At 26.9% G+C, this 17,946-nt stretch overlaps 2 protein-coding genes across 2 annotated transcripts; both read left to right on the top strand.

Moving 5' to 3' along the window:
• Nucleotides 1–72: 72 nt before the first annotated feature.
• Nucleotides 73–8,314, top strand: LOC103577086 (nose resistant to fluoxetine protein 6; the record flags this gene model as incomplete). Its single annotated transcript, XM_014440180.2, has 13 exons — nt 73–236; nt 3,302–3,452; nt 4,500–4,741; nt 4,852–5,033; nt 5,105–5,325; nt 6,055–6,249; nt 6,330–6,718; nt 6,945–7,024; nt 7,287–7,382; nt 7,471–7,600; nt 7,689–7,863; nt 7,932–8,074; nt 8,201–8,314. Coding segments are annotated over exons 2-13 (2,064 nt in total), but the record flags the coding sequence as incomplete, so codon positions are not given.
• Nucleotides 8,315–8,719: 405 nt separating this feature from the next.
• LOC103577058 (nose resistant to fluoxetine protein 6) lies at nt 8,720–17,842 on the top strand. The gene is made up of 9 exons (XM_008557546.2): nt 8,720–9,567; nt 12,946–13,223; nt 13,937–14,112; nt 14,201–14,361; nt 14,445–15,181; nt 15,264–15,569; nt 16,387–16,561; nt 16,640–16,782; nt 17,595–17,842. Exons 1-9 carry the CDS (start codon nt 9,207–9,209, stop codon nt 17,721–17,723), a joined length of 2,466 nt encoding a protein of 821 aa, XP_008555768.1. The 5' UTR covers nt 8,720–9,206; the 3' UTR covers nt 17,724–17,842.
• Nucleotides 17,843–17,946: the final 104 nt, after the last annotated feature.

Here is a 17,946-nt window from a genome sequence, read left to right as displayed (position 1 = left end):
AATTACGGAAGACAAAACACTCATCTGTTGTTGTTTATTTTTAAACAATTGACTGGTTTAATTCGCGAGTGTCATTAAGGGCAATCAGACGTCACCCCCACTCTGACTTTGAAAACAATTATGATAAAAATAAACCAGACGTCTGAACACTTATATTTGGTCTTAGAAACGAATGACGTTTTAATTTTTAATTTTTGATAGATGTTTTTTAAACTACTTATGATTTGAAGGCGCGTGTAGGTTTATTTTTATTTTTTTTTAAATTTGAATATTTATAAATTTTGAAATTTTTGGGAGATAGTTTGGTATAGACATTCAGACGACTTTGAAAATTTGGGGGAATTTTGATTTTGGGGGGAGATTCCAAATAAATTAAAGCGGAGATATTTTAGTGACCCTGACTTAAAAAATGCGATTACGATTCAGGGAAGTAAAAATGATATAATTACTTGATTGAATTTATTGCAATATTTAAATCGGAGTTTATAATTAACGTGAGCTAAAATTAATGAAATTTGTTTAAGGACTTTTTATGGCTTTTCCTAGTAGAGGACATCATAATGAACAAAAAACATTAGTGTTATGATGGGATATTCCCAACAGGAGCAAAGTTACGGGCTACTCTTTATAGAGAATCACCTGTACCCATGTCCACCCATCTCCACATATTTCCACCAACGCTTGTGATGGGTCTTAACTCAAAAAATAAATTATTCCTAGGATCTATTGAGGCTTTTCCTACTAGAGGACATCATAATGAACAAAAAACGTTAATGGTGTGATGGGTTATTCCCAACAGGAGCAAAGTTACGGACTACTCTCTATTGAGAATCATGTACACTCATGTCCACCCATCTCCATTAACGCTCATAGGGGTCTTATTGCAAAAAGTCAATTTTTCTCAGGATTTTTTTGGGTTTCTCCTACTAGAGGACATCATAGTGATCAAAAAACGTTGATATTGTGGTTGGTTATTCCCAATAGGAGCAAACTTACAAGCCACTTTCCATAAAAATACAGACAATTGTCATTCTCATCTATCCTCATAGGGATCATAAGTAAGGAAATAAATTTTCTTTGACTTTTATCGAGTTTGTTCTACTAAAAGACATCAAACGCACAAGACTTGTATTTTGTGTGGTGATATTCTCCATAGGTTGAAATGGATAAATAGTCATTAATTTTTTTTTATATTTGTGGCGCCAAAGGTTATTCTAAAAATACTTATTTAAATAACTAAAAGTTATAATTAATTGGAGTGTTTCAAATTTATTTATTCAAAAAAAAAAAAATCTTTATATTAAGTATCGACTTATAATTTTGTAAATTTATTTTCAAAAAATAGTAATTAGGACTATTGATATCAATATGTAGAGAGACATATGTTCTCGAAGATTATTTGTCGGTGCTTTACTTCTCCCTCTCATTGAATCTGAAATTCAAAAAATATTATTAATTAATAATCAATAATTACAATATAATTTGCAAAATTAACGCTTTAATGTCTTCAGATTACTTAAAAAAATTTTATTTTTTAAGTGAAAGAAGTAAACGTCCAATTCATAAGCCAACAACTTATCATTTAAAAATAAATATGCAAAGATTTTAAAAAGTCTTACATTAATCTTTTTTATTTAAAAATAAAAATTATCGGAAGTCTGTTACTTTCCCTGTCAAGATTATGCGATCACGTAATTATTTTACGTCATAGTCACTAATAAAATTTATTTATTAAATCCAGCTTTTATATATTTATTCAAAATTTTTATATCCAATATCAATTATTTTTTTTTGACACATAATATGTTTAATACGACTGAAATAAAATTGTCTGCTTATTAAAAAACTATAAAAAGTTTATTATTATTAAAATTTACTATTTCAACTGATATCTTTCATTGACTTTAAATTATTATTTAAAAAAAAAACAATCTGTCAAAAATACTCATAAAAGTCGGAATGACAAACGTCAAAAATATTTTTATCAAATAAAATGAAATATTTTTTTTAATTAATCAATTTAAATTTAAATTTAAATTTTGTAACAGCAAAAAAAATTGTCAATTATTTAACCCAGTGTAAAAATTTTATTTACCATAGTCCGGATATTCAAATCTATCAGAGTGTCTGGGTTCACAATCTTCATCAGTATTAGCAGATCTAATAGCAGCATGAGTTTGTAGATTCATCTTAAAAAAAAACCATCAAATATAAATATGTATATATATATAAATATATAAATATATAAATATAGTAATTAAGTGTTTATAGAGTTAAAGACATAAATACATCATCGTCTTCAATTGAATCTTCGTTCCTGAAAGGTTCATTGTCTTCAGCTTCATTACGGAACCTAAAGCCGTCATCAATGAATGACTCATCATCATACTCTTTCTCTTGTTCATTAGCAGCATTAACATTATCTAACATTGAGTAATCTTCAACAGACAATATTTCACTAAAAGATACTGTTATTACTGATGATAATAATAGTAGTATTAAAATCATGTTGCTTAGATAAAGACATTATCAAAAGAAGAAGAATTATAAAATGTATAATTAACTAAAAAAAAAAAAAAAAAAAGTACATATACATGTATGTAAAGAGCAATATATGTTTGATGACTATACTATGGATATAAAAAATACATTAGCCTGACATGCCACTGACGTTTGACAACGTGAAATTATCTATAAATAGAAGAACAAAATAAAATAAAAGTAATGTTGTTACAAGTTTTTAAGTGGACACACTATACACACTATTATATTTGTATATAAATGTATCAGGTATCGCTTACACTTATGTGTTTATACCTGTATCAAAGATAACACTTTCAATTACGGAAGTAGATTAGCTTTCGCCCGAGTTCCTTACAAGTGAAAACCCACTATACCGGCGATTTTCTTATACGCGCTTTAATATCAAGAAGTCTATCATCAATCCAACACTCCTGAGAGTGCACTTGATCGAATTACACCTGTCTTAAATTCAATATTTTATTTTTATCCAGTAGTTTGCTTTTATCAAATCAATTTTATCTTGAAGCAAATTCCTTATTTTATTTTCAAATTTAATGATTATACAATTTTTAAGTAAATAAATAAATATATAATTATATAGATTGTAATAGCACACATGTATTATCCAATAGTTTACTCAGTCATACATGTAATTGTTTAGAAAAAAATGTGTCGGTTTGTCATACCACTGATTTGCTGTAACATTTTATTTAAATTGGCGGCAACTGATAATTTTGAAAATTATAATTATTCAGAGAATGTTGATTATTTTTCAAAGCTCGTCGACGTGTGGGATCCAAAGGTTTTTATAACGCAATGGGAAGAAATAAAAATGGGCAATGGTAATTTAAATGTTAGTGAAGAGTGCGAAGAAGACATGGGTAAATATTTGAATGGAATTTCGTTGAATTCACAGTGGGCGCTAAAAAGTGAGTAAACAATTACACTAATAGTTGTAATATGAAAATTAAGTAAATTAAATGAAATAATATTATTTAAGTATAATTGTGGAGTGTAATATAAATGTTCTTTGTTTTCTCGCTTTTATTCTCAGTACAAATGTGTTTTTTTTTAATGCGTGTATTGTAATTCCGCGGTCTGGATTCAGGTGACGGGAGCGTATATTAAATATTGCGTGCAGTTTATTAATTTTAGAAGACAGATTATAATTATCTCGTTTAAAAAAAGTATCACACTTAAAGTTTAAAGTGGATTATACAATACAATATAAATCTTGCTCTTGGAAATTACATAATGTATAATAAAATTAATTTCATCTAATAACTATGCAAAGGATATATTTATATAAATTTATATCACGACAGTATATTTAATTACAAAATTAAATTAAATAATAAAACATATTTTTTTTACCATCAAACATTTAGTTCAAGTATTAGTCTCATTAAAATATTAAAACGATTGTATAGGTGTCGGGGGTAAAACGGACTACCCCCAAAATTTGATAAAAAAAATTTTTTTTTTCACTGTTTTTGAGAGACTCCAAAATTAATTTTGTAAATATAATTGAACTTAATTTTGATTTTTTTTTTGTTATACTTTTTCGAAAATTCGAAAGTATTCAAAAGTATTAAGAAGTATTTAAAAATTTTTTCTTCTAATCACTTTAAATCGCTTCTTTTAATAAGGGTCGAAAAATTTTAATTTTTTGTTTTATGATAAAAACTAATCAATTTTTTTTTCTCTGTATCTCATAATTATTTAGAATGTAAATTTTCTTCATGTAAATTACTTACAATTTAATCACATTTATATAATATCCAGAAATTTTTTTTTCACCTTTTAAAGGGGGCTCCCCATTTTACCCTAAAAAAAAATGTTTTTCTATTTACTTTGAATATCATTAAAAAACTAATATTTGCAAATTTGAGTCCTCGAAAATTAAAAATTTCCTCAAGTACCCCCCCCCCCTCTCCTCTATTTAATTACTCATTAAAAAATGATTAAATTTTTAGTGATGGATGCAAGTGGAAGATACACATGGGGATTATTTTCTGGTAACCGGTACTGGATTGGAGCAATGGACCAGTGCAAAGAAATGGAAAATAATTACATTAATTACTTGTTACATACTACTGATAATAATAATAATGATAAGGAAATAATAAAGAAAAATTACTCAAGCATTCCGCCTTTTCATGTTTCCGTCAATTCAGTTAATTTACAAATTTTTATGATGCTTGACGAATCTAACCCGGTAAGTGATTACGATTACTATATAATTAATTATATAATTATAAATACAATAAAATTTTTTATGTCGTTTTTTATATTCCAATTATCTGAGATCAATTAATTTAATTAAAGGCTCATAAAATTACTTTGGGCGTATGCCTGCCATCCAATTGTAGAACTGATGATGTTCGAATGTTACTTAATTTTTACATAAGTAATAAATTGAGTAATGAAGGAAATGTTACAGTTAATAATGTAAGAAATTTAGACGAAGGATATACATTTTGGGATGATTACGCTTTTGTAATTATGATGTAAGAAAATTATTTTTAAATTTTTAAAAAAATATTATTTTATTTATGAGTTGGTTGTTGTTTTTCACTAGGATTACCGGAGGATTTGTTGTCTTTATTGTAACTCTTGGCACGTGTTATGATATTGCGTTGAGATTTAAAGTTATAGGTACGAAAGAATCTCATAATAATAATGAAATTGTAAGACGTAATGGAATTTCTAAGTACGAAGATTGTGCTGATGATAAACGTGACAATACTGTTAGTGCTTTTTATAAATTATGGAGATTTAAAGAACATAATGCGTCACTTGGTAAGTGAATTATTTTATTTAATTATTTAAATACAATTTTTTATGTAATTAATTAATTACATTATCATATTTGTGGAAGGACATAATTGAGGCGCTGATAATAAATTAATTTTTTTTATGATGAATTCAAAAATTATTTTTTTTTATCTTCCAGTAAAATGGGCAGCCACAAAAAAACTTTTAATTTATTTTTTTGATATTTTTAAAAAATTTAAACAAATATGGTGATTCAAGTATAGATTTAAATAAGAATATAAGAATTTAAGATAATTTAAATACGAAATATGATTTTTAATATATTTTGAGTCACCGCTTTCACGAAAAAAAATACATTTTTGGAAAATAATAAAATTCTAACTTTTTTTTTATCGCGGGAATTTTAAATCTTTTAAAAATAAAAAAATATTTGAATTAAAATGACTGTTTAATTTTTTTTTTGTCCCTAGTATTCAATTTAGTACTCGACTCTGTCCTACTTTTGAATTTTGTAACTAAAAATTAAAAAAAAAAATTTTTCAAAATTTGCTGAAAAAAAATTGGAAAATTTTTTTTTAATCTCAGAAATTTAAAATTTTTAAATATAATAGCGTACGAATTAAAATGACTTAAAAAAAATTTCAAATATTTCTTTTTGTCCCTGGTATATATAATTTAGTACTCGTCCTTGTCCTACTTTTAAATTTTTAAACTAAAATAATAATAAAAAAAAAAAAAACATTTTTACTACAGATTTATGGAAGGAAAAAAGTGTTCCAAAGCCAATGTCTGAAGCTTTATTATCATTTAGCTTGCTATTAAATCTTGAGAAATTACTTAGCCTTGATGTGGGACACGATACATTAGCTCCTATTCACGGATTAAGATTTATATCTATGCTGTGGATTATTATGGTTCATACTTGTCTCATCGCCAATGAAGTCTCCGGTATGTCAAACATCTATTAATCATTAAATCAAAATTTCAAATTTCTCAAGTCATATTTTAAATTCTTTAAATTATTACAGACACAAATATATTCCGTTTGAATGCTGAGCAAGATTTTTTCTATCAGACCATAAGCAATGGAACTTACGCCGTGGACACATTTTTTTTCATCAGCGGGTGTCTGGTGACATTTTTGTACTTTCGGACGATGTCCAAGCGCAGATTAAGCGAAAAAAAAATAACTAAAGGATTTGTCGGTAAAATTTTACAATTTATTGGACTAACGTTCTACCGTTATTTCCGTTTGACTCCCCCTTATCTATTGGTAATTGGTATCATACAAGTTTCCATGAAATGGTACCACGCTCATTCATTAATTGAATTGCCCTCCTTGGACTATGAGACTTGCGAAAAATTTTGGTGGAGAAATGCTTTGTATGTTAATACTTATTTTGACATGGATGAGAGAGTAAGTGAAATAAATTTATAAATAAATCCAGTGCTCAGGACAGCGGAGTAAAAAATTATTTCTATACATAAATTAAAAGAATAATTAAAATTTAAATTTTATTATGCAGATTTTTTTTTACAATACTACTAAATGTTAAAAAATTATATAATAAAAAAAAAATTTTGTTACTCCGTTCTGTCCGTTTTCACAAATTTAAATTAATTTACATATATTTATTTTTTAGTGCATGGTATGGAGCTGGTATTTAGCCAACGATACGCAGTTTTACACATTTGGGATAATTATTCTTATTATCGGAGCAAAGTAATTTTATTAAATAATATACTGTAAAAAATTGGGAATAAATTCGAGTTTTATTTAAATCCGAATTCACTTTGTGACTCGGACTTTTTGAAAAAATTACTCTGCATATAGAGTAAATTTGTGGTTTATTTTCAGTGGATAGATTTCGGAGGTTTCGATATTAAAATAAACAATCATCCGCTCCCATTTTACTTCGGATTTAATCACGTTCATTACGAAAATTTATTACAGCATTAATTATAAATTATTTTTTATTATTTAGTTACTTAACTGCTGGTGCGGTGATTGGAATTGTCGTTCTTATTTCGTCCTGGATTGTTACAACGATTATCACAATTCAAACTCAGCATGTACCCACGTAAGTAAATAAATGTACTGATAAAATATGAAATTTAAAAATTGATGATTGATGACTAATAATTATTTTTAAAAAATAAAATTTAAAGAATCCAAGATCCTTTTGCGCATTACGAGAGTCTTTATGACAAGCCTTGGACAAGAATAGGTCCTTATCTCATCGGAATGGCAACTGGATGGTTTTTATACCGGATTGATTGTAAATTAAAGATAAATAAGGTAGCATATATACATATATAATTTTATTGGTAATTAAAAAAAAAAAAGATGAAAATATAATTTTTTTAACTTACGTAATAATTAATAGGCCATTATTGTAATCGGCTGGACGTTATCTATCACGACTTTACTAAGTATTGTCTACGGCCTTTACGGAAATACACTGGGTCCAATTTCTTCGGCCCTGTACACTGCACTTTCACACTCCGGATGGGCAATTAGTGTCGCGTGGATTCTAATTATTTGTGTGACCAAAAATGGAGGTAATAAAAATATATTTCTCAATAATTTAAATATTATTTTTTTTTCATAAAATATACTTTGCATACAGGACTCGTTGAAATTTTACTATCTTGTAAATACTTGTACCCATTATCAAGACTGACTTATTGCGTCTACCTCATTCATCCATTGCTGACACGAGCAATAATTCTGCATAGTGAAAGTTCGTTACATCTTTCACGAGAGTTAATCGTAAGTATAGAAAATAAGAGTGATCTTTTTTTAAATGTTACATTTGTATTCAAACTTTAATTTAATTCATGCTGCACTTTTACTCTACATATTTATCTCATTAATTATATATCTGTTTTATTTCAGGCTATTTTATTTTTTGGAGTTACTATTATTTCTTATACTGCTTCACTTTTTATCAGTTTATTTTTTGAAGCTCCTATGGTATCTTTTTTAAGAATTTTTCATCCTTTACGTCATTGGAAAAATTTTAATAATAATTATATTTCTAATAATAATGATAATAATAATAATAATAATAATAATAATAATAATAATAATAATAATAATAATAATAATAATAATAATACAAATGATGATAACAACAATAACAGTAATAACAAAAAAGAAAACAGATGTGAAGCTTAGATATAAATTTTTAAATTACTATTAAATCTTAATCTTGTTGAATATATTTTTAATGACGTGTTAATTTTAATATATTTTTTTTTTAATTCCATAATAACAATAATATAAAAAGACAATAATATTAATTATTAAAATTAAAATTTATTAACGGTTGTCTTTAAACATCATCGGTACTTTGTCATTTTATCCCTACCACATAATAAAAATATAAAAGCATTCGACAGAAGGTATAGTATGGAACTCAGAGTCTACCTCGTCCCAAGTCGTCGGCTTTGTGAGAGTAGGACCACTAAAAACATTTCATTTCTCTACCTGGCTCATTTCTATACACTCGTCATTTTACTTTGTCGGCAGCTATCAAACATTGACTATCACTACTCGCGAGTGCAGTTGACATTAAAAAAAAAAAATCTTCAATTTATAAAAAAAAATCAAAAAAATGAAAAATTTAAAATATCACCGAAAATTATTTAAAAATTATACTTAATTTTTTTTTCTATTTTTTAATTAATTTATTTATTAAAAAAAATCAAATAATTAACATCAAACTAATAAAACTAATGCTCAATTCTCAGTGGAAAAAAAAGTGTAAACAAGTATTTAAATAGTGATATTATTACAAATATGTTCAAATAATAAAATTAATAATAATTAAAAATTTAGTTAAATTTAATTTAATTTAGTTAACATTTTTCTTGATACTTAATATTTATATTTTATTAAAATGAATAATTTAACATGGTTTATTTTGATATTGTCTTCGATTAAAATTTTTGCCGATGAATTGAATACATCAGAGACAATTGTCGTACCTCAAGTGCATACATTTAGAATAGCTAGTTCAAGATATAAGTCTGAATCACCGGAAGTGGATGCTGAATCAAATAATAATGATAATAATAATAACAATAATAATGACGAGAATGTTCATTGGAACACATTAGCCGAAAATTTGGATTTTTATAACACTAAAGCACTTGCTAAAAATTGGCGAGAAAATGAATATCCGGTAAATACTCAATGTGCTAAGGATATTACACGATTTGTTGAAGGAATTAAAAATCAAGAAATATGGGCTCTTAAAGGTATAAAAATATTTAATTATTTAAATGAAGACTCAGTATCTGATCAAGGAATTAGTACCCGATTCATACATTTGTATATTTATATTTTAAATTTTAATAAGTATAAATATAAAAATATATGGAGTAATCAGGTACTAGGTCTTCTCACTTATTTCTTTTTTTTTTTTAAATTTAAAATAAGAAACCCAGTACCCGATCGGGGAACTAGTACCCGATTACTCATATTTGTATATTTATATTTACTAAATTTTACTAAATATATGAGATGATCGGGTACTAAGTCTTATTACTTTATTGTTAATTAACTAAAATGATTTAAATTAAAATAAAATGAAAGATAAAATTTTCGCGGGATTATTGTTAATTAAGTGAAGACAAACAATTGAGATTGTAAAGGTTATTAGCAACGCTTTCACCGATGATAGAATCGCGAGCTAGGAAGTGATGCTATAATACATCTTGTATCCGATCAAGAATAAACTCGTCATGGTCCATAATTAAATATGATTGTGCGTTTAAACAGAACGTTATATTATTACAGAAGTAAATTATGAAATATGATATTTACACAGTGAAAAAAAAAATATGTAGTTTTATTATATGTCTAATCGGTTAAAAAGAAACTATTTATAGAGACAAATATGCAAACAAAATATTATTAATCTATAATAGAAAGAAAAAAGGGGACACCCAGTTGTCCAGTAGGTCCGTCTTCGTTTACCTACTTTCATTTTAAGGTTTCACTTTTAGCAGGCGCGCTTGTTCTTTGAACATCGTGTGCAGATATATACATATATTTACTGTATATTATAACGGTTATTCTCCACATAATCATTATAATTATAATAATTACAAGCATCGTATCATTTTCTCGATAATTCATTAGATATATTTTTATTTGTAATCATTCTTTATAAAAAAAATTAATAAGGAAGAAAAAAAGTCATAATTTAGTAATAAAAATTTATTATAATATTATGATCGAAAGTAAAAATTTCTCGGATGTAAATTTATAAATTTCTTTTTTTAAAATTTTATAAATATATGAATATATGTATAAGTATACGTAATATTTTTTTAGTGAATTTTTTACATAAAGACCTTGAGACCATCGAAAGTTCGCGCCTTCCGTCAGATGAAAGACGTAACACAAGGGAAGAAATTTAAAATAAATACCACAAAATAAAATGAGTGTGAATGTAGCAGACTTCAGACAAATTTAAAATTATAAACAAATACAGTAAATAATTAATAAAATAAAATTTACAAAAAATGGACATTTAAAAAATTTTCAAATTAACAAGTGCATTTTTTAAAAATATTTTTTTTTTAATTCTTTCCTCTAATAATTTAAAATTAAAAATTTGTCTGTCTGCTACATTCACACTCGTAAAAAAAATGAATATTTTAAACAATAACTAAGATAATTTAGTAATTTAAAGTATGAAAACTTGAGCTATTACTGAAAATGGGTGAATAGATGAGTCGTAAAAATCAAGTTTGAGTTACCGATAAGTAGGATTTTTTTTGAGGCCAATGGAGCAAAGAAATCGAAACCGTAATGTCGAGTTTAAGGTAAGATAACATGTATCCCAAGAAGTATGGGTATAAAGAAATCGGAGAAGAAAGTATAGTGGTGTATTGAGCAATAGTATCGCCTGAGAGATAATATTTTATTAAAGATGCTGAGACGCCTCCAGATAATTTCACTTGTTAATTTTTTCCTCAACTTAAAGTATCACGCGATTAATGAAAATAAAAAAACCCAAGATATTCTTTCTTTCTTTGTTACTTTCAATACATTACATGCTGTTATGTATAGAAAGTTTAAACCGATACATACTCAAAAGCTACATCAACAACGGCCCCTTGAAATTACCGCAATTATTTTAAATTACATAATAATTTTCGATCTACCAGATATATAAATGTATTACCCTAAACAAATAGGCTATATTGTGGAATTATTACGTGAGTTGCTCGTTACGCATCGAAAAATCATCAATCGCAAGAAAAAAAAACTTTCGCGGAAATATATTTTTTATATGCATTTAAATTACCCGCCATAGTTCAAATATAATATTTACCTACTTATTACTATTACGTGTTGGCTGATGTAAGAAAATATATAATTGTATATTAAATATCTTTTATTTATTTATTTTTACTAAGCTTCTTACTTCGTTTACTCAGTTATTAGTTATCTCACTTATAAATAATAACAAACTAATAAAAAACGATAACTTGAATTATTTGATAATCTACAAGTCATCGTCACTTTACGATCATCTTCAATAAGCTAAATTTAAATTAAATGAAATTAATGTAATAACAATGAAAGTCTACGTCAATAAACCATAAGACATTTTCACAAGTCATCAAGTAAAAGTACTCATCAAGTGATATTTTGTTGACAATTTATGAGTAATAATAAATAATATGCGAGAAAGTTGGCATTTTCCGTTTTTTAAAGGCTATTTTTTTTTTTTTTAGTTATTGAAATGCGTATAAAAATTACGGCAGTGCAACAATAGAAAGCTACGGTAAAATATAGATATCAATTTATTGCAACTGTGATATGATGATAAAAAATTCAAAATAAGTATAATTAAAATATTTATGGTCCGTAAAAGCTGCACTTGGATCCAGTATGACGTTATGCTGCTTTATATATTTTTTTATGTCCCGTTTGCTCGTTTTGATCCATGCTTGATTCATTTACTTGATGATTATGTGTTTGTGGTAATACCCTACTCTATTTTCTTGCTCGGTATCTCATAATATACGTAAGTCTCTGGAGAAAGTTTTAATATGTTACAAAATGATGAAATATTTGTTATCTCAATAGTTGGCTAATTTATGCAAGACATTCTTATGTATTAGATTTTGTCCTTGATTTGTTAATTATAATTTATAATTAATTAATGTATTGTAAAAAGAATTCTTCTTTTATGTTTTTATTGATGGTATTCATTTTTTATTGAATGAGGAAGTTTGAACTTTCGAGTGGTGAATAAAAAAAAAAAAATAAAATAAATGGATAATATTTTTTAGCGGATAAAAATAATTGGCCCGTGAACTTCTGAAAAAGCCTTGGTAGTGAACGTAAAAGTTGTTATGAACAAGTAGAAATGCGTAGTGCAATAAGTTGAAGAAAAACCTGTTCTCTAAACGTTTTTTTTTTAAATTATTTTATTATACAGTTACAGTAACATAAGTAATTTTTTTAAAAATTTAATTTTGTTTTTTGGGTTTTGTTACCCAACTTTTAAATCTAAATAATTTATTCCTTGGAGAATAAATTATATAATTATATAAACAAATATACAAGGATGTAATTAACATATGTTTTTTTTTTTTTTTAATTAAATGTTTTAGCTGACGATGCGTCTGGAAGATTCACGAATGGTTTTTTCTGGGGAAATTCTTACTTTATAGGATCGGCAACTGAGTGTGCTTACATAGGGTACAATTACACCAAAGGAAATGATAAGTTTTCATCATCGGCAAGTCAACCATCGGAACCAAAGAAAAAAGTTAACGCTGGATTTTCTGGAAGTCAATTATTTTCTAATGCTGTTCCTGATAACCCACCCTACAAACTTGGATTTTTTACACTGACTATTTTGTTAAATAATACTGTTATAACTCCAGTCGTGAGTACTCTTCATAAATTATTATTAAATTTAATAATAATCAATTTTTCACTATACCTACACCGAAAATTTGAATTCCTGTCCTTTTTAGAGAGAAAAAATTCATTATTTACTCATATGAAAAAAACAAAAATCAGCGCATGCGCTACTCTTACCATACACAGAGGCAAAAATTTAAACTTTCAGGTACAAATCTGATGAAAAAATTGTATAGATATCATGGAAAAAAATAGAACGTTTCAATTCGTGTGTTTACTAATTATACCCGGGTTAGAATATCCTATTTTCCTCCCTAGGTGTGTAATATACTAATTTCATCATACCTAGACCAAAAGTTTAAATTCCTGCCCTATTTAGAGGGAAGAAAGTCATTCTTTTCTCTCATAAAAAAAAATCAAAAATAAGCGCATGCGCCATTCTTCTCATAAACAGAGGCAAAAATTTAAACTTTCGGGTACAGATCTGATGAAAAGTTGTCCCAATTTACGTGTTTGCCACTTAGGCAATTATTTACGTAACTTGGAATGACCCACTTTCCTCCCTAGGTGTGTAATAAACTATAAAAAAAATACCTATATAGAAAATTATAAAAACTATAGGTGCAATTTTTGGAAATATTTTTTCTTATAATTAACCGTTTTTAAAAAATTAAAAAAATCAGACGTCAGCTAATTTAAATTACTACATTGTAAGTTAAAATAATTTTTTTGCAGTCTAGATCTATTCAATTGGGAATTTGCCTCCCATTCTCTTGCACATCCGAAGATATTTTTATAATCACAAAATTAGCAGCTAATCAAGATGCCAAAAAACATTTTTCCATTGAAAAAGTTCGTGACCAACATCATCAATATGACATATACTCGGACAATGTTTTCTGGACTCTTGTGTTAGTAAAAATTAAAAAATAAATAAACTGATTAATTAAAATAAGTTGATAATTAAAATAATAATTGTTTTTAAATTAATTTATTTAGAGGAAGTAGTGTAATTGTTGTTATTTTAATGATTATTGGTACGATATTGGATTATTACATCATATTTACAACCACAAGACAGCAGGAAACTACCATTTACGATCTTGAGAAACATGCCCAGTTGAGACGTAGCATTAAATTACATCAAGAATTATCAAACGGTTAAATATTAAATGTTATTTAAATTTAAATTTTTACAATCAAGTATTCATAATAATAACAATTATTTTTACTACTATTGCAGATGCTTTGGATTCAGCAACAACGACATCAACAAACAGCTGCAGTAGTAACGATAATAATAACAACAATGAAGTAGATGATGAAGAAGAGACCGAAGAAATAAAAAAAAAAATGAAAAATCATAATCCGCGAAATAATATTCCATCGTCAATTTCATCTGGCAGCGATGATGAATTGAGTGTGATAAAAGAATTATTACTTTCATTTTCAGTACGAGAAAATATGAAAACAATTTGTGATTCGTCTGTCGGTAGAGATACCATCAGTACTATTCACGGTTTAAGAGCAATCTCAATGGCCTGGGTTATCTTGGGACACACGTGTATCGTAATATTCAAGTACTCAGATAATATGGAGTACCGTAAAGTTGTTGAAAAAAATTTTCTCTTTCAAACAATAACCAGCGGTGCATTTAGCGTAGACACTTTCTTCTTTATGGGTGGTTTACTTGTCGCTTATTTATTTTTTCGTACAAATGCGATGGGTGATCTTAATAAATTGACACAAGGAACTCATGGTTTTGTTGCTGGTCTATTGAAATTTATTGGGTTATTATTGTATCGTTTTTGTCGTCTTACGACACCTTATATGTTTATTTTGGGCGTTGTTCAAGTTACCATGAAGTGGTTTCATGCTAATTCTGTATTCGAGCCACCGACTGCTGACCATGAAAACTGTCCCAACTATTGGTGGAGAAATTTACTTTACATTAATACACTTTTTCCAGTTGATCAGATGGTTACTATTATTATTATTTTTTGTTGTTGTTGTTGTTGTTTCTTGTCTCAATTGATCGGTAATTAAAACAAATTATTTTCAGTGCATGCTATGGAGTTGGTATGTTGCTGATGACACACAATTTTACGTAATTGGCGCAGTGATCCTGGTAATTGCAACCAATCACATCAAAGTAGCAACTCTGTTTGTCGTTGCATTACTTGTAAGTTCATGGCTCACTACGGGATACATTGCACTTATTAATAACCATATGCCAAGTATAGATGACCCGCTGGCGCTATTTGATAAAATTTACGACAAACCTTGGACACGAATGGGCCCATATTTAATTGGAATGTCTGTTGGTTACATTCTTTTTAAGACTGATTGTAAAATCAAGATGTCTAAGGTAAAAATTTTTAAATATAGACTGTGAGGAAATAAAAGTATCAAGAATTTCATAAGATTATAAATAGAAATCTTGTGTCCAAACAATGATTTTAAGTGTAATTAAAATTACTAAATATTGATAAATTTTTGACGTTTCGTAACTTCAATCACTGATAAAGTCACAATAAAGGTGACTAAACGTCCAACATTTATCAATATTCAAATTTCCCTACTAAAAAAATCTATATGGGAATCCAGCATAGATTCTCGTGTTCTTACATGGCGTTTTCGGATGGTTTTTTATAGAAATTTTAATTTGTTCTTTAATTCATATATAGAAATCCAGATACCCCGGATTTTATAAAAATCCTGATTCCTATATGTATTTCCCACAAAAAAAATCCATGGGTTCAAACTCCTATATGGGAACCCTGGTACTCACAGCTTGCTAAGTGGGTTTTCTACATGGGAATAAGGAGTTTACTTTTTCAGCTGAGTGATTTCGAAGTGATCTGAGTTTTACTGCAATCTACATTCACCTCGATTCGGAGTTTTAATATTAAAATAAACTCCCCTTCGGAGTGCATGTGGATTTTCCATATGGGAATCCAGATACCCATGGTTCCTACATGAATTCCTATATAAATCTATACTTCTATATTAATTCCTATGGATTCTTATATAAATCCATACTTTTCTATATGGATTCCTATGGATTCCCATGCGAACCCACATGGATTTTTTTTAGTAAGGTCTAATATTTTTGTGTCCTCCCTGCGATTTTAATTATACTTATTTTATATCTTGTAAAGTATAATAAAAAAAATTAATTTTAGGCTACGGTAGTAGTTGGCTGGCTTCTTTCAATAGCTTGCCTTTTAAGTTTAATTTATGGTCTATATGAAGCTGAGCTATCACCAGTTACAGCGGCTGCTTATTCATCTTTGAGCCACAGTGCTTGGGCTCTTGGTTTATCTTGGATTATTATCGCCTGTAGTACCGGATACGGTGGTAATTATCACGATAAAAATAATATAATGAATGTTATTGTTCGGTAATTGTTAACTATTTAATTAATTTGTTTGTCAGGATGGATAAATGAAATTTTATCAGCGCCTATACTCTATCCATTCAGCAGAGTAACATATTGCGCGTATTTAGTTCATCCGATTATTATTCGAGTATCTGCGATGCATTTAGATTTACCTTTTCATCTTGGCAAAGATACTGTTGTAAGTAATTATTTATACAGATGGGGTATTTTGGGTATAATCATCGAGGTCGTGACACAGACCAATTTTAATTTACTAGTCAAATTTTAAATTCAAATTCACTTTTAGAAAAAAATAGAAAAAAAATATTCAAAATTATTATTACCGATTCCGGCTAAAAATAAAAAATAATTTTTTTATGTCAATTAAAATTCGAAATTTTTGAAAAAAAATTTAGTAAAAAAATTTAAATTATGTAATTTTTAAAAAAAAATTTAATTATGTAATTTTTAAATCGAATTTCATTGCGAGTCGAGTAATTTTTTTTTAAATCGAGTTTTAAGTTTTGAAAAAAAAAAAAAAAAAAAAAAAAAAAAATTACTTTCAATGGACATTTACACTGTAAAAAATTGAAAGTGAATTCGGAGTGATTACAAATTTTATTTAAATGCAAATCCACTTGGACTTTTAATATAAAAATAAACTATCCTTCAAAGTGAATTTTACTCCAAGGGAAAAAAGTCACGTGCTCCGTATTTACTCCGGATCTACATCGGGTTCACTTCATTATTTTTTTACAATGTATCAAAATTTCAGTGAATATTTTTTTTTACAAATTTTTTTTAAAAATACTTTACAAAATAAAAAAAAATTCTTTATTTTCATTTTAAAAATAATTTTTCATTAAAATCCCAAAGCTTTAAATTTTGAAAACTTTGAATCCTGACATTTTCAATCTGCATGCATTGAAATTTTAACTTTTACCCAAAAGCCAATTTCTCTTTTTCCATTAAAAAATTTATATAATTAATAAAGTATTTAATAATTTTCAGGTGATATATTTTATCGGACAATTAGTGCTGTCTTATTTTATTTCATTTATAGTTTCATTATGTTTTGAAGCTCCAGTTGTCAGTATGTTGAAAATTCTTTCACCCAAGAAAAAGAAAAGGATTTTCTAATAATTAAAAAAAAAATTAAATGTAATTAAAGACAATACAATAATTAGATCATAATTATACTGATAGACTTAAACATACTTTTAAAAACCGCTTAGAAAAATTTACCACAATTACTCCTAATTCATTTTTATTTAAGGCAAAATAAATTATTTTCATATATATTTACTTTCTTTTTTTTTACAATGTGATTTATTTATAAAATGTAATAATAGTTATAATGAAC

This window comes from Microplitis demolitor, chromosome 7, assembly GCF_026212275.2.
Source record: "Microplitis demolitor isolate Queensland-Clemson2020A chromosome 7, iyMicDemo2.1a, whole genome shotgun sequence".
NCBI classification, from domain to species: domain Eukaryota; kingdom Metazoa; phylum Arthropoda; class Insecta; order Hymenoptera; family Braconidae; genus Microplitis; species Microplitis demolitor.
Note: the sequence above shows the minus strand (reverse complement) of the source record. Positions and strands in the feature narration are given on the sequence as shown.